The sequence below is a fragment of the Budorcas taxicolor genome, chromosome 3, assembly GCF_023091745.1.
Source record: "Budorcas taxicolor isolate Tak-1 chromosome 3, Takin1.1, whole genome shotgun sequence".
Taxonomy (NCBI): domain Eukaryota; kingdom Metazoa; phylum Chordata; class Mammalia; order Artiodactyla; family Bovidae; genus Budorcas; species Budorcas taxicolor.
Window position 1 is genome coordinate 106,447,655 of NC_068912.1, and position 21,432 is coordinate 106,469,086.

Sequence of the window (21,432 nt, forward strand, 5' to 3'; positions counted from 1 at the left end):
GGTCTTAGCTGCAGCATGGTGGTGGTTTATTCACTAAGTCATATCTGACCCTTGTGACCCTATGGACTGTAGCCTGCCAGGCTCCCCATCCATGGGATTTCCCAGGCAAGAATACTGCAGTGTGGGTTGCCATTCCCTTCTCCAGGGAATCTTCCCAACCCAGGGATTGAACCCATGTCTCCGACATTGTAGGCGGATTCTTTACTGCCGAGCCACAGGGGAAGCCCCAAGATCTTTAGTAATCGCATGTGGGATCTAGCTTCCCAGCCAGGGATGGCCCCTGGGCCCCCTGCATTGAGAGCCTGGAGTCTTAGCCACTGGACCACCAGCAAGTCCCCTGAATGCTCTGTCTGGTTCTGTCTTGCTCACTGCTGTGTTCCCAGTGCTCAGAACAGTATGCTTTCACATACAGTGAGAACTTGACAAATTTGTCTATAAATTGATAAATGAATGGATTAATAAATGAATGATGAGTACATTTATTTAGATAACAATCACTCAAAATCTCCCCTTCCCCTCCACCCCTTGGCCTTGGAACTGCTGACACAGCCTCTCACATCTTCGCTCAAAGTTAGGAGAATGCAAGTCCAGCTCATCCCAAACTCCTACTGAACAGCCATTCCTCCCAGTCCATTGCCTGTTTACAAAGTTCTTTCATGACCGCTAGAGGAAAGCTGGGCTGTCTCCTCATTCTCAGTTCACACAAGAGGAGACCAGGTCCAGAGGGGAATGTCCATTCCTGGTTAGTTCAGGGACAGGCCTGCAAGGAAGCCCTGACCCCTGGCCAGAGCCCTCTGGGCTGCCTTAGGCTGCCTCCCTGGCCGAAGCAGGCTTGGTCTGCACAGTTAACAAGGGGGACAGAGAGGTGCCAAAAAAATGTTTTCTTAGAACACTAACTTTTGGAAAAATCTCTCTCCCAACTCAAGGCCACAGGCACTGAAAAAGCTGCAAATCCAAAGTGGCCTCTCCCTCCCTCCCCACTAACCCTAACCCTAACCAATTTCTAATGAAAATCATTTCCTAAAAATGTCCCACCGCTAGTGCTTGCCTGGAACAGCTGGGACAGGCAGTTTCCTGTGCGGGAACTATGGGGTGGGGGTTGGGTGGGCATCGCTATCACACACCCACAGCACAGAAACTGGGAGCTGAGGTCAGTCCAGGGGAACAGGGCTCTCTGGACCCAGTACATGTGGGCCCCCAGGTCAACAAGGGAGGGAGGCCACAGAGCTTGGTGCCCTCGGAGCTGGCAGGTTCGTGGTTGTTCCCTCAGTCCTGGATCCAACGTGAGTCAGTGTCAGGCCTGCAGACAGGTTCCCAGGGACCCACCTGTCAGCCCCCTCTTTGTCTTGGGGGCAGATACACTTAACGATGCTTTGAGAGAGGTCCGGTACAGGGCATGGCTGGGCGACCCTTTTTCATTCTTGGGGTCACTCCCTGGAACAGCCAATAGCCTGGACCTATTTCACCCTGCAGATCAGGGCTGCTTCCATAGCCACATAACAGAGGTGGTCTCTGCAGTTACCTAATCCACGGAAATTGTCCCCAGAGCTGTGTGTGTGTGTGTCTGTAGGCAGGAGGGGACTCATGTGGTGATATTCATGGCGAATATCACTCGGTGAGGGTTCAGAACCCTGCCCTCCACGCCCTGCCTGTGTGGGAGGACCTGGATCTGCCCGTGTCATGCTGCCCACGAAACAGCCTGGCTGGTGGGTGGGCATTTGCTGCGGGTCCAGCCCCCGTCAGACGATGGGCGTTCTGTTCCCTCCTCCCTGGTCTGGGGATGAAAAGCCCATCTCCTTCCCAAACACGTGTGTCCACTGGCCCCACCCAGCACAGCTGTTTGCCCACCCCTGGACCAGGTCCCCACCGCAAGGACAGGAAGTGCTCCCACATCCGCCTCCACCACCAGCCTGGTGACTTGTGGTCGCTGAGTCCAGTAGCCAGAGAGAGAATTTTTAAAAAGACTCACAAACATGTAATTAAAATCTCAGTGTTGGTTTTAGGGGAAGGCTTGGGGCGGCTCCCACCCTTGCTTTGTGGAAACACAGATTTTTAGTGTTTGAAAGTGACAGGAGGCTAAAGCGAGATGCCCTAAATACACTGTCCTGGGCATTTCCGGCAGCTGGGGAAATGTGGGGTGTACTCCACTCCTGCGGTCTCTCGCCCAGACTGTGAGAACAGCCCCGCCGCCAGCCCGCCTCGGGTCCCTGCAGTCTGGGCTTTACCCTTGCCTCCACACATAGCTTCCACTCCACCCTCAGACCACGACCCCCTGCTGCCCAGAACCCTGGCCCTCCACTGGTCAGAGCACAGCCCACACTCTGAGGCCAGGATTCCAGCCCTTGCAGCTGGACCACAGCCAGAGTCACACCAAGAGCCCCAGCTCTGCACACCTGTGCATAGAGGTCCCCTCTGACTAGAAAACGTGTCTTCCCAAGACTCCTTCCTGTCCTTCAAGGCCAGTTCCGGTGTCACCTCTTCCAGGAAGCCCCCTCAGATCACACCATGGGACCCTTCAACTTCCCCCGCACTTGACACAGCATCTTTGGGAGCTGTCATCCTACCTCGCCTCTTTCTGGTCCTTTCCACATCTCCCTCAGGTCCCCCTCCTCCTTCCCCTTGTTCCTCTCACACTTTGCTGGGTGTCACGACTGCTATTTTCACTGCTGGTGCCATTGTCCCTCAGCTCTAGGCCATTGCTCATGCTTGTTCCTGCCTCTGTGGTGTCCTTCTCCCTTGACATCATGGCACATCCACTCTGACCCCCAAGGCCCAGCTCCAAAGTCAGCTACACGCCCAATCTCCCCTCACCTGCTCACCTCTGGGAGCCCTCGTCCCACTCAAATGCATTCAGCTATGTCTCTTTTCAGCCTTGGGTCTCAGTCTGTCTCCCCAGAGGAGGGACCTGTCCTGTACCCCATCTGTGGGTCCAGTAGGACGTGAGCAGGGCAGGCTGGGTTTGGGGCTTGGGGGCCAGAGATGGACGCTGCCCTGCGGCACTGCCACGTGCCAGGTGCTGAGCCAGGCATCTCACCACACAGCTCTCGGAGCCCTCTGAGCACCCAGGAGGAAAATCTGGGATAAGTCTGTTCTCGAGGGAGTCAGTCCTGCCCAGACTGCCCAGGCCCCCGGCTCCCAGCCTGGAGCCGGAGCCCGAACCTCGAGTGACCGCCAGCCCCGCTCTGTCTTGCAGTGGAGCGTGACCCTGCCCTGGGCCACCAGGAGCCCCACTGGAAGGAGTTCCACTTTGACCTGAGCCAGATCCCGGCCGGGGAGGCTGTCATGGCCGCGGAGTTCCGGATTTACAAGCTGCCCAGCACCCACCCGCTCAACCAGACGCTCCACATCAGCACGTTTGAGGTGGTCCTGGGGCAGTCCCACAGGTGCCTGCCCCACAACCCCCCCATACACCTGCTCAAATCTCTGCCAGAGTGTCTGGCCCAGCCCTGGGGTGCGTTTCCCAGAAGACAGAAGGGGAGCTTCCTGGGCAGCCCACCCTCAGAGAAGAAAGATGTTTGGCCCAAGGCCTCGTCTCACCGTGGGGACAGGCCCGCATCAGTCCTGGATTCAAGTCCCCATCTTGCTGTCTTGGCTGTGGGACCATGGATGGGTCACTGAACCCCTGAGCCTCGGTTTCCCCATCTGTACACAGGCTCCGTAACACCTTTGTAGAGTAGACAGTGAGATAAGGCCTGAAAGGCACCCAGGCCAGAGCCAGGCGGGTAGATGCCCCAGTAATGGTCCCCCGGCGGGCACTGGAAACACAAAGGCAGCTGTGCTGGCCCTCGGTTAATTGTTCTTTCGTGTCCACAGGGAGTCTGACTTGTTCTTTTTGGATCTTCAGACGCTCCGATCTGGGGACGAGGGCTGGCTGGTGTTGGACGTGACAGCAGCCAGTGACCGCTGGCTCTTGAACCGTAACAAGGACCTGGGACTCCGCCTCTATGTGGAAACAGATGATGGTAAGACAGGGGTCAGCATCGAACCTTCCCCTGGGGCTCCTCCAAGGAAGCTGCTGGCAGCAGACACAGCTGGAGCCCCCTCATTTGGCCCCGGAGGGCTGGCCTTTCTCAGTTGAGGGGACTCAGTGGGTAGAGGGCGAGGGTTCCTCAGTGCGGGACAGCAGTAGGGCAGGTTGCTTGCCTTTCCAGGCCTCAGTTTCCTCACCTGTAAAATGAGGATTCATGCCTTCATTCATTCATTCAGCCGGTGTTTGGGGGAGAGCCTCTTTTATCCCGGAAGTGGGACTAGAAACCCTGCAGGTGTGCCCACGTTGGTGTGTCTGAGGTGCAGCAAGGGGCCACCGTGGCTGGAGCACAGAGAGCCAGGAAGTGATTGTGAGGAGGTTGAGAGAAGTGGCCAAAATATAATGTGTGAAATCAGTGTTATTTTATTAAAGAGCAGTGGAGGCTGGCAGGATCTGATTCAGCTTTTTATAAAACAACCATCCGAGACGCTCCCCCGCACGGGGGTGTGGCCTCTCCCCTTCCTTCAGTGTGGGCTACACTTAGTGACCTGCTTCCAGTGTGTGCACAGGCTGGGCAGTAAACTCAGTTTACTGGGGGAACCTCAGCAGCACCCCCTCAGTCACGCGCTCGGGCTCCCATGAACACCTCATGTAGCTCCCAGACGAGATGAGAACCCGTTACCTCCGTGGTCTTTATCCCTGAAACCCAGAACCCCAGTCTGACCATGAGAAAAACACCAGACAACTCGAAACTGAAGAACATGCCACAGAAAACAAACCCAAACACAAAAGCTGTCAAGGTCATCAAAAGCCACAGGAAATCCGAGAAATTCACAGCCCATAGGCGCATAAGGAGTTGTGATGACTAAGTGCTCTGTAGGACCCTGGGTGGGATCCTGGAAAAAGACACTAGAGAAACTAGTGAACTCAGGTCAGTCATGGTGTTTAGTAAACAAGACACGGGGGCTGGTTCATTAGTTGTAACAAAAATCGTTCAGACACTAAGTTGAGTCTGACTCTTTGCAACCCCATGGACTGAAGCCCACCAATCTCCTCTGTCCTTCACTATCTGGAGTTTGCTCAAATTCTTGTCCATTGAGTGGGTAACAAAGGTACTATAGTTGTTTACATGTTAACACTTCCCAGGGCAAACCTGGTCTGGGTGTGTGAGAACTCTCTGTACTATCTCGGTGTATTTTCTATGAGTCTCAACTATGGTAAAATGAAAAGTTCATTTGTCTTACGTATAAAATAAAGCCCCCTGACTTCAGTCGGGAGAGTAGACTCGGGGACGGAAGTGAAGGCAGAGAGGCCCAGAGCCTCGCAGGGTCGAGGTGGGAGCTGGGGGTGGGGGAGCTTGTCCAGGGAACGGAGGAGGGTGCTTGGAGGAGGCGTCGGTGACAGGACTGAGCCAGCCAGTGGCTCTTTTTAACAGGTTTGGTGGTGTTCTTGCCCGAGGTGGGGACAGAGGAGCAGGTTTGAGGCAGGAAGGCAAGAGGTCTCCTTCGGCGGGGCTGTCTTTGAGGCCCGGCTTGACGTCCCTGGAAATGTCGCAGGACCGGGAGCGCTGGGGACACAGGTGTTGGAGCCGGTGCCCCGGGGGTGGAATTTTGGGGGGTGGGGGGCGACGGGAGTAGCGCGCCTGGGAGGAAGGGTGACGATGGAGAGGGCAGGAGGCCGGCGCCCAGGCTTCCCGGGAGGGACGTCGCCTCGGGGTCTCCGAGCGTCAGGCCCGGGATCCCTCTGGTCCTCCAGACGATCCAGGCGGTCCCGCCTCCCGCCTTCGCGGCCCGGGGAGCTCGGCCCCTCGGGCCCTCGGAGCGCGGAGACGGAGCGGAGCGGCGGGAACCAGCCGGGCGGGCGCATCACGGCTGGGCGCCCCCTGCTCTGTGACGCGCGGGCGGGGACGCGCGGTTGCCTCCTGTCCCCGCCGGGCCCGGAGCCCGAGCCGGAGCGGAGCGGCCGATGGCGGCCCTGCGGCTCCTGGCGTCGGCGCTCGGGCGCCGGGTCCCCGCCGGCCGCTCGGGGCGCGCGCTGGCGAAGGGTGGCGCGTGCGGCTTCGCCTGCAGCGCCCGCGCGCGCGCCAGGTTCTACACGGACCCGGTGAAGGCCGTGGGAGACATCACTGATGGCTCGAGGATCATGATCGGGGGCTTCGGGCTCTGCGGGATCCCGGAGAACCTGATAGGGGCGCTGCTGAAGACCCGCGTGAAGGACTTGACTGTGGTCAGCAGCAACGTGGGGGTGGAGAGCTTCGGTCTCGGTCTTTTACTGGGGACCAAGCAGATCACCCGCATCGTCTGCTCCTACCTGGGGGAGAACTCGCTCTGTGAGCAGCAGTACCTGGCGGGTGAGCTGGAGCTGGAGATCACGCCCCAGGGTACCCTGGCCGAGCGCATCCGCGCAGGGGGCGCCGGTGTGCCCGCCTTCTACACCCCCACGGCCTACGGGACCTTGGTCCAGGAGGGAGGCGCACCCATCAGGTACTTACCAGATGGCCACATCGCCATCCTCAGCCAGCCCAGGGAGGTGAGGGAGTTCCATGGGCAGCACTACCTGCTGGAGCATGCCATCACCGCTGATTTTGCTTTGGTGAAAGGGTGGAAGGCCGACTGGGCAGGAAATGTCATCTTCAGGGCCAGCGCCAGGAACTTCAACGTGCCCATGTGCAAAGCCGCCAGAACCTCCGTGGTGGAGGTTGAAGAAATTGTGGACGTGGCGTCCTTTGCCCCAGAAGACATCCATGTTCCTAACATTTATGTAGATCGCATAATACAGGGGGAAAAATACGAGAAAAGAATTGAGCGCTTAACCGTCCGGAAAGAGGATGATGAAATATGCACGTCTTCAGATAACATAAGGACACGGATCATCAAGCGGGCTGCTCTTGAATTTGAGGACGGCATGTACGCCAATCTGGGCATCGGCATCCCTCTCCTGGCCCCCAACTACATCAGCCCCAACATCACCGTGCACCTTCACAGTGAGAACGGGATCTTGGGCTTGGGTCCCTTTCCATTAAAAGAGGAGGTGGACGCGGACCTCATCAACGCGGGCAAGCAGACAGTCACCCTTCTTCCCGGGGGCTCTTTTTTCTCCAGTGATGAATCATTTGCCATGATTCGAGGGGGCCACATCAACCTGACCTTGCTGGGAGCCATGCAGGTTTCCAAATACGGTGACCTGGCTAACTGGATGATACCCGGCAAGAAGGTGAAAGGCATGGGGGGTGCGATGGATCTGGTGTCCAGTTCCAAGACGCGAGTGGTGGTCACCATGCAGCACTGCAACAAGGCCAATGAACCCAAGATCGTGGAGAAGTGCACCATGCCGCTGACTGGGAAGCGGTGCGTGGACCGAATCATCACCGAGAGGGCCGTGTTTGACGTGCACAAGAAGACAGGACTGACCCTGATTGAGCTCTGGGACGGCCTCACAGTGGAGGACATCAAAAAGAGTACGGGGTGCCCCTTTGCCGTCTCCCCGAACCTCAGACCCATGCAGCAGGTCAAAATGTAGCCCGAGAGTGAACCTCGGTCCCAGAGTGTGTGCTTCTGCCTTCACCTCCCAGGACTGCATTCCAAGGAAGCCACAGTCACATTTGTACATTTCACCAGCATCCTGCCGGCTTTGTCCTGCCATCCCAGGCTGCCTGCCCCTGGATAGCCTAGGTTCTCTCAGGAGAGACGTGCCTTTAATTAAAAACCAGAGGAAAGATGTTGACCTTGTGTGTCCTGTGAATTCTGAGAAAGCTCTGCTCCCATAGCCCTCCTTACTGTCTGTGATATTTACATTAAATTCTATGTGGTTTGAGATGATCCCATAAAAGGGGTTTCATTGAAGTGCCTGTTAGCATGAATGACTCATGAACCATAGGGAAAGTGACGGGGGAGGAACAAATCCACCCAGAGTCTGCCTCTGGAGTTTCCTAGAGCCATGAAAACATACACGTGTAAATGTGAGTTTGTGATCAGGAGAAATGCTGTCTTAAAGAATGACTTTTTTTCCCTTTGGCCCCTTTGACTTTCCTTCTGGACCTTTCATTTTGTCCCTAAGGTTTGTTTTCATTATAGCCTCAACCTTCTCTGCCCCCTATATTTCTCCTTCTTGTAGCTAAGCATATGTCTCTAGAAGGGAAGCAAGAATGTCTAGGCAGCCAGTAAACTGGTCACAGGGGCAGTTGAAGAGGGAGAGACCTTGAGTGCCGCTGTTCTGCAGGGAGGTCTCCTCTGAATAAACAGTCCAGCCGTGTGGTTCCAAAGGCTTTGGCTTAGGATGGGAGGGATCTAGAAACCTGAGAGATGGACTTCAGTGGGCTGTCTCATCTCAGATCGTCCAGATCAGACACTAGACCCTTCTGCTCTGTCACAAAGCCTTTTGTCTGGCCTTTTGTTCATACTCCCTTGAAACTCAAGAGAGGCAGAGAGGTACTTCATCCTGAATCCACAGTCTCACAAGCTAAACAGAAAAAAATGTATGTGTGTGTAGGGTTCAAACTCGGGCCTGCCATGGAACTCAGGCTTTCTCAATGTGGCCTTAGGGCTGCACAGGAGCTCGTGGGTAAGAACACGAAGCTCCAGCTGGTCAAGGAAGGCCTTTCGGAGAGGCCTCCCTGGAGCCTCACCCTGGTGGGAGGCCCAGATCCTGCAGTAGAGACAGCGCGTCTGAAGGGACAGCCATGGGATGTCGGGACCGTCAGCAGGCGGGCAGGGGATGGGCGTCACTGGGGGGACAGTGTAGCACCTTCTGGGGCTTCTGGAGCTGAGGACCTGACTGCCCTGGGTGTCGGGAGAAGTCTTCCAGCAGCAGCCAGGACAGGCAGAGGTTTCCAGAAGCAGAGCAGTGAGAGGGCTGTTCAACAGTAGGAAGAAGGAGAAGCTCTGAGTTCCTAGTTCTCCTGGTGAGGAAACAACCCGCGGGACAAAGGTGCTCGGTCACAGCTGGCTTCCCTCCCAGGCCCCCAGGCACCCGGACTGCCCTTCAACACGCAGCACGAGGGTGCCATCCATGGCAGCAGGCTGAGAGTGGGCAGGGGCTGCAGGGAGGCTCAGGTGGCACCCAGGGCAGAAAGAGGCCTTGGGGAGGGATGAGAGTGACCTTGGCCTGGCCCAGGGGGAGAGGGATGAGTCCCTAGGGATGGGATGGGCAGGGGAGCTACCATGACATCCAGGCCCTGATGGGGAGGATCCAAACATGGGGGGAGGCCCGCCTGGCCCAGAAGAGCAGCATCTTCATCCAGGCCTGCAGTGGGGGAGGGAAGGCCACAGTGTGGCCCTCATCTCCAGGCGTGGCCACACATCCTCGTCCCCTGCAAAGGGACGGCATGCCTGCCGGCACCCTCACAGCTCAGGTCTAGAGCGGGGACTCTGGGCCCCAGAGGCTCCTGGAGTTCCCGCTCTGCTTTCTAGTAAGGGTCCTGCCAGAGCCAGGCAGCCTGGGCGCCACCACCTGGACAGTCCAGGCCTGCCCTGTGACCCAACCTCTCTGCGCCCAGGAGACCCCAATACCAGACAGTTGCACAAAGAAAAGCCTACAGTGGTCCCAGCCTGGGGTCACCCAAGGTCTCCCTGGCCCATCTATGGACAGGGCTCTCCAGGGACTCAGGACAGGGCGCTGCACACACAGGCCTGGAGGGTGACTGGGCCGAGGTTGTCTCAGGTGTCCACTGGGGAGATCCACTCCAGTGCCACATGGCTGAGAGCTGTCCATCTGCCCAAATCGCTCCATAGCCACCTCCTGGTGCCCTCAGGACCTTTCCCTCTGGGGAGGAGCTGCTGTGTGTCTTGTGGCTTCGCCTCCTCACGGGCCGGCTCTTCCTGTGACCCTCACTTGTCGTGACCCAAACTCCCCGAATGGCTTCTCCGTGGGCCCCTTCAGTGTCAGCTCCTGTCTCAGCAAGGTCATTCCTGAGTGGCAGCTCTGATGATGAGCCCAGTGCATATAGTGGCAGGTGATGTCATAGGTCAAAGGTTAGTCTCTGGTCAGTTGGTTGTTGTCAACTCTGGCCCCTGGACTTGGGCATAAAGCACAGCCGTGTAAGGGCTGACCTTTGAGGCGAGCTGTGTGTGGGGCAGGCAATGTCCTTGACATGTCGTGTGCAGTGTAGATCATGAGACCGACCCACTAATGTGTACACTTGCTTCATATCAACATGCCTATGTGTGTTTGTGTGTACACATACATTTATGTGCATGTGTGTACATGCCTGTGCATCAGTGTTGCAACACTGGGGTGAAATGTACTTGGAAATGGGATGCTCCACCTGTTTTAAGAAATGTGACAGTGAGCTTGTAGTCACATCCCTGTTGTTTAGTCTGAGAAAGTCCCATCAGGAAAGGAAATGACATTTTCCCTTTATGGAAAAGGAAAAGATATTCTCATCTTTATGATGACAGCCAGGATGTAAGCTAAATGTCTTAAAAGATGAGCTAGCATCTAAACATTTTCAGATCTACTCAGAGGAATTTTATCTATTTGAAATGTTTGTAGTTGAGACTTAAGAACCGAGAAAATGTTTAGGTAGAAAAATTGGGGGAAAAACTATAGATTTCTTTGTTATGCGGGAATTTTTAAAAAAATTATTTTGTTTTGGTCGTGTGGATCTTTGTTGCTGTGCGTGGGCTTCCTCTGGTCGCGGCTAGTGCAGCTGCTCTTTGTTGTGGTGCCTGAGTGTCTCACTGCGGCGGCTTCTCTTGTCTCAGAGCACAGGCTCTAGGCACACAGGCTTCAGCAGTTGCAGCTCTATGCTCACAATTTAAATTAACATGAAAAACGAAAGCCTAGAAAGAATGAAAATGGTGTATTGTAGTGCGGAAGGGGTTTTATATTTTTCCGAAGTTTCTTTACAGTTGTTTTTATATCACTTTGACAATTAAAAAACGAGAGGTCACTGGGAATACAAAGAGGTACAGGAAGATAGTTTTATTGGTGGAGTTGACTTTTCCAGGGATAATCAGCGTGTTTCTGCATCCTCAGGCTTTAAGCGGATGCGGGTGAAACTCCACTTTTACAAGCATCACTGCTTTGAGGCTAAAGCCCCAGTTGTGTCTCTGCCCGCAGCCTTTTCTCTTTCTTCCTTTTTAAACCACAAACCTGGTGGCTAAGAACATAAGAGGACAAGAACTTGGGCTCTGGGATTAGATGCTTGTGTTTGAACCCGACTCTGGGACTTGGGGGTAATGTCTCTGCCTGCTGAGCCTGGGGTCTCCTTCGGGGACTTGAGGGGATGTGAACAGCCTGCTCTTGGGTGATGTCAGCAGAGCAAGCACTAAGTCCGGGTCACCTCCCAGCCAGGGGTTGTAAATCCTACACTGATCCCTAGAAAGGATGGGGTGGGAGCTAGAGCCCCACGATGGAGGTTTGACCCTGGTTCTGAGATCCCCGGCAGTGGGGCTCTGGGCCGTCACTGAACAGCTCTGTTTCTCGGTGAAACAGAGCTTCACGGTCCAGGGTCACCGTGAAGACTGGCTGAGATTGTCACGTGAATGGACTGAACATTGTCCACCTGCGTGCCCTCAAACATCACTAATCCTCGCCCTGTGCTGGCAAGGCCCCTCCCTCACCCCATAGAACTGCCTGCCCAGGCAGGAGCCAGGCTGAGGTGGGGAGGTTGAGGGGCTGGGGCTGGACTGGGGACTCGCGTCTTCAGAGGAAGAAACCCAGGCCCAGTGGGTCCCCGAGGCCTCAGCCTCGAGCTCCTGGCCGGCCCAGAGAGGTGCCCACTGTGTCCCCGCGTAGCGCCCGCCCTCGAGTGACCCCTCTCTGCTCTCTCCATCTCAGGGCGCAGCGTGGATCCTGGCCTGGCCGGTCTGCTGGGGCGACAGGCTCCGCGCTCCAAACAGCCTTTCGTGGTCACCTTTTTCAGGGCGAGCCCCGGCCCGGGCCCCGCCCGAGCCCCGCGGGCAGCGAGGCCCCTGAAGAGGAGGCCACCGAAAAGGACCAACGAGCTGCCGCCCCCGAACAGACTGCCAGGGATCTTCGGTGAGCCTGGGGACGGAGTGGGGACGGAGCCCCTCTGGCCTCAGTGCGGTCAGGCCCACGGTCACCCCGCCACCTTTCCTGACACCCTCTGCCCTGTCCCCTGTGGAGCGACCGCCCCACAGTCTTCAGGGCTCTGAGCATCCACCCTTGCTGCCCCCGCTGCCCCAAAGTCCCTTCTCTGCCCTCGGGGGCTCAGCAGGCCTCTCCCTGGTCTCTGTCAGAACCAGGGGCCCCTGCGGCTCTCGGTGCTGCCCCGGGCCCCCTGCAGGGTCCAGGCGTTTGTGTGAAGGTCACCCCACCAGGCCGAGCCCCGCAGGATCAAGGCCACCAGGGGCCCTTTCCTTCACGGGAACCAGCCTTTGCTTGACCTCAGTGGGAGCACTTGTCCTGTGGAATGGGCATGGCAGGAGAGGCGGGGGAGGTCGGGGTGACTCTGGGGAAAAGGCTGCTGGATGGCCAAGGGCCCCCGGGGCTTTTCCTGGATTATCAGGACCCCACAGGCTGAAAGTCAGGGGAGGCTGGACTGAGTGTGGGGTGACTGCAACCAGCGGGAGCCATCGAAAGTTCTTGAACTGGGTCATGGCACCAGCAGAACTGCAGACATGGGCTTTAGGAGACCAAGTGGGTTAGTTTCCCACCACTTATTATTCAACAAATGTGCGCGTCATGGCGTCCCCCGCCCTGGGAACAGCAGCTCAGCAAAGCCCTTGCCCCTCTCGTGTCCCTGCAGATGACGTCCACGGCTCCCACGGCCAGCAGGTGTGCCGTCGGCACGAGCTGTACGTGAGCTTCCAGGACCTGGGCTGGCTGGTGAGTCCCGACTCTCCTCCTTTCCTAAACGACCTTCCCCACCTGGAGACCGCAAGTGTGTCCCAGGGGAGGTAAACCCATGGAGAACTTTGATTATCTTTATTTTCCTCTGTGTTTTCCAAGTTCTCTAAAGGGAGAAGTGCTGTTGTGTAAAACCATGAATATGGAGACTGAGTCCTCAGCCATAAAATGTCCGAGCTGCAGCAGGAAAGCTGAGGCCAGGGTGGGCAGTGCCTCTGGCGGGGCTGTGACCGGGGGCGGCGGGGGAGGACACAGCTGCGCACTGATGGCGCGTGGAGGGGACGGAGCTCGTGTCCAGCTCAGTCCACTGAGGGACTACGGTGCATGTCTGACCTGGGAGTGAGGGCACTCTACCCCGGGAGGTGTCCTGAGGCTGCGGGAGGTGTCCTGAGGCTGCGGGAGGGAGGGGGAGCCCTGAGTCGTGCTGTGACAGGTGCTGGATGAAGGGCTGGGAGGGCATGTGGATGGGACTCACCTTCTCCCACTACCCCCCAGGACTGGGTCATCGCCCCCCAAGGCTACTCAGCCTATTACTGTGAAGGGGAGTGCTCCTTCCCGCTGGACTCCTGCATGAACGCCACCAACCACGCCATCCTGCAGTCCCTGGTCAGTACCGCGCCCTTCTGCCCGGACACCTGGGGGAGGGGTTCGCCCTGGGGAGGGGGCCGTGCAGGCAGGAGGTGACAGTGGACTGCTGTGTCAGGGAGCCTTCTTCACGTGGAAACCTTCCTGCCTGCACGTGCAGTGGAATCCCACAGCCCTACAGAGACGGGTCCCTGTGTGGCCACTCTGTATGGAGACCCTGCGTCCCATGCACCTGAACAGCGTGCAGCAGGCTCTTGTTGACTGGTGTGCACACATACACACGTGTGCACTCCACGTGCACATGGGGGACATTCACATCCATGGGGTGGGCCTGCCTGCTGGTGGTCGAGGCACAGCACGTTCATGACCGGTGGGCATCCCACGTGACTACCCGTGCCCCAGGTCACACATGTGCGTTCACTGCCGAGTTTGGCCTCCTGTGGGACACACACCCTGGGGGTTGGGCTGAGTTACACACGTGGAGGTTCTGTCCTCTCTTCCTGCCCGAGAGTCACGGCGTGCCCTGTGCCCTTCTGGTTTCAGCTTCCCCTCCCGGTCCTCTCCTGTTGCTTTTTCTTCTGGGTCCCTCTTGCTCTTTGTGTTTCTATAGATCTTAGGGCTTCTGATGCCCTGGGGTAACTTTAAATGCCGGAAGTTTCTAGTAGGAACATGGTTGAGGCTGTTTATTGCTAAGTGTTTGCAGTGGTTTTTGTGTGTGTGCTGAGGCTTATTTCTAGAACGTTGACCTGGGCACTCTAGTTAGAGGCTGTTCAAGGTGTTGCCAGAATGAGAGTGAGTTAATAAAGCAGCCTGGACCCCCGGTAATGCTTCCTTTCCCAGTGGTCATGTGGGGTTTGCTGGACACCCCCTCCCCCAGGAGCCACCTCCCTTGCAGAATCTCGGGGTGGTGAGCCGTGTGTGGGCTTCTCTCTGCCCTGTGAGGGGGGCACAGGGTGATGACAGCGCTGCCCCTCCCGGGACTGGTCCCCTGGCTCTGCAGCAGCCCCGCCCCTCAGCCCCCACGCTGTCAGTCAGCAGAAGGGAGCGCTAGCTCTGTGCTCGGTGCTGTCAAGGCAGTGGCTGCCCTCTGGGGAGGCTGTCAGTGAACACGAGAAGAGAGCACAGCCAACACCGTGGGTCCCCTGAGGAGGGGAAGACTGGGGTGAGCTGAGTGGGCTCAAGGACCGTGGCTTGGAGGGGAGGAGGACGGAGGTGATGTTGAGGGGGGCAGGGCCTCTTCCACAGGCTCAGCAGGTGGTAGATTTAATCCCAAGTAAACTGAGGAGCTGGCGTAGATTTCAGAGAAGCAGGGCCTGATCTGGGCACTCTCTGGAAGCATCTCTGGCAGCTGCAGGAGGAGGACAGACCGTGGGGTCGAGGGTGGAGGAGGCAGGGAGGAGTGAGGAGCTGCTGTGGTCCCAGCAGGAGGACCAGGCACCTGGTGGGGTGAGACGTGGACTGTGGAGGCAGAGGGCAGGAGCCCAGGCCTCCAGGTGAGACCCTCCCCCAGGACGAGGAGGGGCAGCGAAGGTGCTGGGTTGAAGAAAGGATTGGAGGGAATCAGCAGTTCTGCTTCCATCCCCACCTGTGTGAGGCCCTGCAGGACCCTACGTGAGAGGTTGGGGGGGCAGTGGGTGCAAGTCTGGAGTCTCCGAGTTGTGAGAACAGAAGAGATTTTCTAGGGGGACAGTGGAAGTGGGAGAGGCCTGCGGAGGAAGAGGAGCCTGCGTGGAAGAGAGGGGGTGAGATGGTGGTTGGGGAGTCCTGGGCCAAAGAGCAGGAAGTGGGTCCCTCCAGCCTCACCCCCCACATTCCCCATGCAGCAGCGAGGGTCGCACTAAAGCACAAATGTGACCACCTCCTTCTGGGCCAGGAACCTCCCCGTGGCATCCCTTATCCCTGGGGAGAAGTCTGAGCCTTCGGCCTGTGACTCGGGGCCCCTCACTGGCCTACCCACCTCCCCAGCGTCCCCCAGCCCACGTCCCAGTGCCCTCGCCTCCCTGCCTTTGCCTGGGGCCTCCTCATCTGCCCCGGGCCAGGCCAGCTCCTGCTCGGCCTGCTGCCTTGTCTCTGGGTCCTTCCCAGCCAGCGTCGGTCTCCAGCGCTCATGCCCCCAGAGCGAGGACGCTGCTGTATGTTGTGCTGCTCTTGGGGGTCCTGGGTGTTTCCTGGAATGTTCCCCCGTCTCCCCTCCTCCCCTGCTGAGGATGTGAGCAGGGACCATGTCTGGGACACTTTTGTATTCTTAATCTGGGTAGGGTTGGCACAAGGCATGTGAAATTACATTTGTGTCGGAAGGGAGGAAAATACCATTATACCCATTTGGCAGAGAAGAAAACGGAGGCCCTCAGATGCAGGACTATTCCCCAGCGATGCATCGCCAATAAGTTACAGAGCCTCTGATTTGGTCTCCCACATGATTCTAAAGTGAATTGAATGGAAAGGCAAATTAGGTTTCAGTCAGTCTTTTTGGTGCAGATAGGGCAAAGACCGTCCTCTCTGTCTATCACGTGGTGAAGCCTGGTCCAGGATGGACTTTCAGAACAGCTGCGCCCCTGTGGTGCTGACTCCTCTCTTGATGGTCCCAACCCAGGAAAGGCCCTCCCAGGTTTCCAGCCACTTAGAGCCCCATGGCCGGCTGGCACAGGAGGGCAGTGTCGCCTGGTTTCTTTCATGTGGGCCTATGAAAGTGGAGCTCAGCCACCACAGGTGGACGCTGGGAAGTTGGGGAGCAGTGCTCCCACAGCCCAGTCTGGCCAGACATCCCCACAGAGGCCTCGGCTCCCCCTGGGGCCTCAGAGAGGCTCTGGGCCCCAAAGCAGCCTGGTGCCTGCCTGACGGTCCTGGCAGCAGGCTGGCTCCAAGCTGGGGCTCCCAGGACAAGGCTGGGCTCTGGGGATCCCAGGCCAAGCTGCTGGACAGACACCCCCCCCCCCCCCCCACAACCCACCCCCTTCATCAGACAGCTTCATCCTGGTCCTGCTCATTGGCCTCGGTGAGGGCTGGGAGGTCCCGTGGATGGCAGCAGGTTCCCTTTACTCTCAGGCCCGGACTGACTGGGGGTGCCTTCAGGGCCCATCCCTGTGGTGCCCTGATGAAGAGTCCCGTAGGAACTGCAGCTCATTCTGCCTGAGTCTCTGCATAAATATTTGTGTGGAGGCTGCAGTAGCTTCCTCAGATGGGCTGTTTTTAGGGGTAGAGCTGTTTGCAGGAGGGTAGCAGGGACTCCCGGCCCCCTCCCCGAGTCGGGTCCCAGCCTTGTGCAGGTGACTTGGCCCCTGTGTCCCCAGCGGTCATCCGCCCAGAACAATCCCTGCCTGGAAGTTGTTACAGGGGTGGAGGTGCTTTGAGAAACATTGGTGTTGGACACCCCAAGGGTGAGCCTGGATGTCTGAGCATTAAGAGGTGTAACAGGGACCTTCACCGGCTCCCAACCTGGACGGGTGGATGGATGGACCAGAAACAGCTCATGCGGCCAAGACACGATGCGGGATGTTACAGAAGCGATCAGGGACGAAAGAGGGGCAGAGAGGGTGGGGAAGGGGAGGCAGTGTCGCAGCGGCGCCAGGCCGGCGCTTGCACAGGTGCGGGGGACCCGCAGGGTCAGGGCCCTCCCATCTAAGGGGCGGGGCTGTGGCAGGAGCCCCTGGTGCTCAGTCTGGGCCTGAGGGCAGTGGGCAGGGCGGGCATCAAGGGGGCGGGGCCGGGGCAGAGTTCAGGCCAGCGCCTGCCCGGCCGGGCTGCGGGGGGCGGGGGCGGGGAGGAGATGGAGCTGGGAAGGGGCCAGCGGCGGAGCCCCAGGCGGCAGGAGCTGGGCGCTGGAACGGGGGTCCCGGGAGGAGCCCGAGGTTCTCACACCTCTGCCCGCCGCCCCCTCCCCGCCAGGTGCACCTGCTGAAGCCGGACGCGGTCCCCAAGGCGTGCTGCGCGCCCACCAAGCTGAGCGCCACCTCCGTGCTCTACTACGACAGCAGCAACAACGTCATCCTGCGCAAGCACCGCAACATGGTGGTCCGCGCCTGCGGCTGCCACTGAGGCCCCGCCTCCACCGGCCAGCCCTCCGCGGCGGCGGGGGCCCGGAGACCCCCCAACGCCGTCACAGCTCAGGCAGAGACCCTCCCAGCGCCGTCCCAGCTCAGGCAGGGTGGCAGCGAGGGCCCCCTCCCCTGCCCACATCCTGCCAGGGGCTGGTGCTCCCCAGGCCCTCTGCCCCATCGCATGCCTGATGTTGGTGGAACCCTGCATCTTGGTCTCAGTCATCCAGCAGGGTTCTACCCCAGCTCCCTCCCCAGAGGCTCAGGATGACTGTTCTTTGGGGTTGACACAGAGTCCTGTCTGAGGACCCACTCTTGTCCATTGCTGGCCCAGCTGTGGGCTATGTGGAGTGAACTGAGGCACCTGGAGCCCAGGATGGCCACCTCAGGCCCTTCACCATCCAGGACTGGGTTTGGGGATGTGCAGACAGGTCCTGGTCCATCTCCAGTTGTCTGACCCTCCCGGGTGCAAAACTGGGCATTTCTGGGCACTCAGAGTGTGGAGTCATCCTGTTTTCTATATTTGTGGGTCTGAATGACCAAACTGTTGGCCACAAGGAGGCATGTGGGTCACCTCCAGAAAGAGCTGAATGAATAGCATGATTTAGGGCCAAGGTCAGTGTCAATTACCTTCCCTGTCTTCCTGCCTTGATCTGTCTCTGCTGTCAGGGGAAGACGTGCCTTGCATGGACACTTTGGTGAAAAAAAAATCTTGGGGGCTTTATTGACCCCATCTATCAGTCACTGTGTTGAACCATCAGAAGTTCAGCTCTGTGAACAGATTACCTTTTCACTGAGCCCAGTATGGTGGATACATCAGGTGGCCCAGAATGATAATGCCCCCAGCAAGGGTGACAAAGTTTTTCTTAACTTTCTGCACAGCAGTTATCAATAATCAACCCTGGCATTTTTTCGTTCAACTCTGGAGAGAATTTCAAAGTGATCAGCACCAAACTGAAGTGGCCACCACCAACAGATTAGAGTTGGCATGTAGAGTGAAAACTGTCCGTCTTCTCCTGCTAAGGAGCAGTTCACTGCACCCAGGGACACTGGGTGGCCTGTGGCCAGGCGTGGGGCGAAGGGTAGGGCTGGTCAGCACCTGCCTGTGTCCACAAGTTGTCAAAAACAGACTGGTCACCCAAGTCTGCATCACCCTGTGTGCTCTGGAGTCCCGTCCTGTTTCTTGGAGCCTGTGAGCCAAAGAAAAGGCCCCCATTCCAGGGAAGTCACAGGTGGCAATTAGGCCGAGCTGGGTGGGGAGGTTCCCAGAAACCACTGTTCTCCTTGGAGTGGCCACCGGCAGCTGGAGTGTTTATTTGATTTCTGATTTGGTAAGCCTGTAATTTACCTGGTGGAGGAGACAGAACCCAGCTGTCCAAACCCCAAAATACCATTAAAAACACACCCTGGGCCCGCCCCAACCCATGGGCACAGCCCAGGATGACACCCCTGGAGTTCACTCTGTGCCCTGAGGGGCTCCAGGAGCACAGCAGGGGTGGAGGAGGGGGCTGGGCTGCGGAACAGCAGCCCCTCCACCTGGACCTGGGAAGGGCTCTGGGAGCCAGTGCACAGAAGAGCCGCTCTCCATGGACACAGGAAGGCGGTGAGCTCCCCAACAGTGTAAGGATCTATGCTCTGGCCTACATGTTAGGGATGTGACTCTGTTGACTTCCTCCTCTGGGCCTCATTTCCCATCTGTAATATGAAGCTTTTTGATCTGCCAAGGGCCTTCAGCCTGGGAAACTGCGTCTGCCAAGCTTTCTCACACTGAGCCCAGAGGCAGCCTGGTAACCCTGAACGTGGAGCTCAGGTGGCCATCATGAATCCGAGCTGGCACATAATGTGGACCCTATTTTTTATTCTAGGACTTAACCTAAGTTTTCTCTTCCCAACAGCGAAGACTGTCTCTTGTGCATGTGCTTACTTGTTCAGTCGTGTTCAGCTCTTGTGACCCCACGGCTGCAGCCCGTCAGGTCCTCTGTCCATGGGATTCTCCCAGGCAAGGATACTGGAGTGGGCTGCCATTCCCTTCTCCAGGGAATCTTCTGACCCGGGGACAGAACCTAGGTCTCCTGCATTGCAGGTGGATTTTTTTACCATCTGAGCCACCAGGGAAAAATAAGTGTAAACCTTAAGTTAGCCAATTATTTTGATACATTTGAAAATTTTTGATAATTTTCATTTTTTATTGCACATTAGTAAAGTCAAAACATGTTAGTTCACTAGCTACAAATTACCAAAGAAACTCTTATCAATGACTACCTTTAAAATGGAAGAATTGACAACTGATTTTTAATTTGGTATTTTTAGGCCCAGACAGTGATTGGCTTAGTTAGGGGTACACCAGGAATGTCTATCTGGTTACCCAAAGGTTGGTAGATACTGAGTACACCTCACCTCCCAACCAAGCAGTGCTTAGCAGGAATAGAGCTACAGTCTTGCTTTTTCACCCAAAACAACTGAAAAACAGTGTTATTGTTTATGTACGTAGTTGTCAGACATCCAGCGACTTCTGCCATCCGGTCACTAAGTGAAATCAAATAGGAAAAAGCCTGAGTGGTGGAACAGTAGTGAATGAACACAAGGCCCATGTATTTTATCCCGAGAGTTATCTTTGCTCAGCCAAGCAGTGCAGTGGCAGGAGAGATGCCACCATTTCTCTTTCTCTTGCTCAGCGCCTGGCTTGTTTACCTGGCCAGACTAGAAGGATAAATAAAGGTGGTCTGTTCAGACCCCCTGAGAGCAATGAGAAGTCACTGACAGCTGACAGTTGAGGAGGATGTGGGGGAAAAAAGCTAAAGGAGAAGCACACAAGTTTTGCTGTCTGCAGTGCAATCCTGGCCTCAGGAGCACGTCATCAGGCCAGGCTCACTGTTTCAAATGAAGGCAGGCTAGTAACATGTTCTGGAAAATTTCCTAAGAAATAGGAAAAGGGGCAGCAGGCAGAACAAGAGCACAGATTTATAAAGCCACATGGACTTGAATCCTGGGTATTCTTCCTCTGTAGAGCAGGATAGTGGCTCTCTCCTTCCAAGCTATTAAAAAGATCATCTGTGTACACAAACATTTAGTACCATTCTGGCATATAAATACCTAAAAACTGGTGAAAGTCAATTGTATTCAACTCTCTGCAACCCCATGGACGGTAGCCCACCAGGCTTCTCTGTCCGTGGGATTCTCCAGGCCAGAATACTGGAGTGGGCTGCCATTCCCTTCTCCAGGAAATCTTCCTGACCCAGGAATTGAACCCAGGTATTCTGCACTGCACGTGGATTCTTTACCAGTTGAGCCACCAAAGAAGCCCCTAAGAATACTGGGGTGAGTTGCATTCCCCTTTCCAGGGCATCTTCCTGACCTTGGTACTGAAGCTGGGTCTCCAGCATTGCAGGCAGACTCTACTTAACAACTGGTATCCGTCAGTATTATTACAAAAGAATTTGCTAGTTTTGAGCCCCTTCTGTGCTTGGTCACTAAAACTTTCTTCTTCTGAGAATGTATTTTGTGGGTGATGGTGTTTGTTCAGAGCTGTGCTTTTTCCTAAAACATTTACACACCACAATCCTTTGAGGACAGGACTTGTGTTCTCACCTGCTTTGAAGGCCTGGGCAAGTGGCCGGTTATGCGGCAGTGGCCAGGGTGGTGACACCGTGCTCTGTTCCCAGGAGCCTGCTGAGGGCACGCAGCACTGCCGAGGTGCCTTTAGGCAATTTTAACAGGGCTTGTCCATCCTGAGTGTTACTCCTCATGGAGAGGCCTTTTAGAAGCACTTGACCCATATATATATATATATTTTTTTTAATGTGCTTTTATTACAGCAATAATGCAGTTTTGGAGGAAAGTTTGGAAAAAACAAAAAAAATAAAATACAATTCAAATCACCATAATCCTACAAGTCAGATAAAAATATGCTAGTTAATATTTTGTTGAATTTATTTTTAGGCTTTTTTCTTATATATATATATATAAAATATAGATGTTCACATATTACCAGATAGGTATTTTTACAAAATGGTAATCATACTGTATTATATAAAC

At 56.3% G+C, this 21,432-nt stretch overlaps 2 protein-coding genes across 2 annotated transcripts in view; both read left to right on the top strand.

Moving 5' to 3' along the window:
- LOC128045056 (bone morphogenetic protein 8B-like) overlaps window positions 1-17,398 on the top strand; it is a 30,513-nt gene extending 13,115 nt beyond the window's left edge. The window contains exons 2-7 of the mRNA XM_052637514.1: window positions 3,194-3,383; window positions 3,814-3,962; window positions 11,747-11,947; window positions 12,678-12,757; window positions 13,274-13,384; window positions 17,249-17,398. Of these exons, the coding sequence (XP_052493474.1) occupies window positions 3,194-3,383; window positions 3,814-3,962; window positions 11,747-11,947; window positions 12,678-12,757; window positions 13,274-13,384; window positions 17,249-17,398 (881 nt within the window). The remainder of the gene's footprint in view (window positions 1-3,193; window positions 3,384-3,813; window positions 3,963-11,746; window positions 11,948-12,677; window positions 12,758-13,273; window positions 13,385-17,248) is intronic.
- OXCT2 (3-oxoacid CoA-transferase 2) lies at window positions 5,933-7,486 on the top strand. The gene has a single exon (XM_052637513.1). It carries the CDS (start codon window positions 5,933-5,935, stop codon window positions 7,484-7,486), a length of 1,554 nt encoding a protein of 517 aa, XP_052493473.1.
- Window positions 17,399-21,432: the final 4,034 nt, after the last annotated feature.

Coding starts and splice junctions, on each gene's coding strand:
- OXCT2 (XM_052637513.1), top strand. CDS start 5,933: ATGGCGGCCCTGCGGCTCCTGGCGTCGGCGCTCGGGCGCCGGGTCCCC.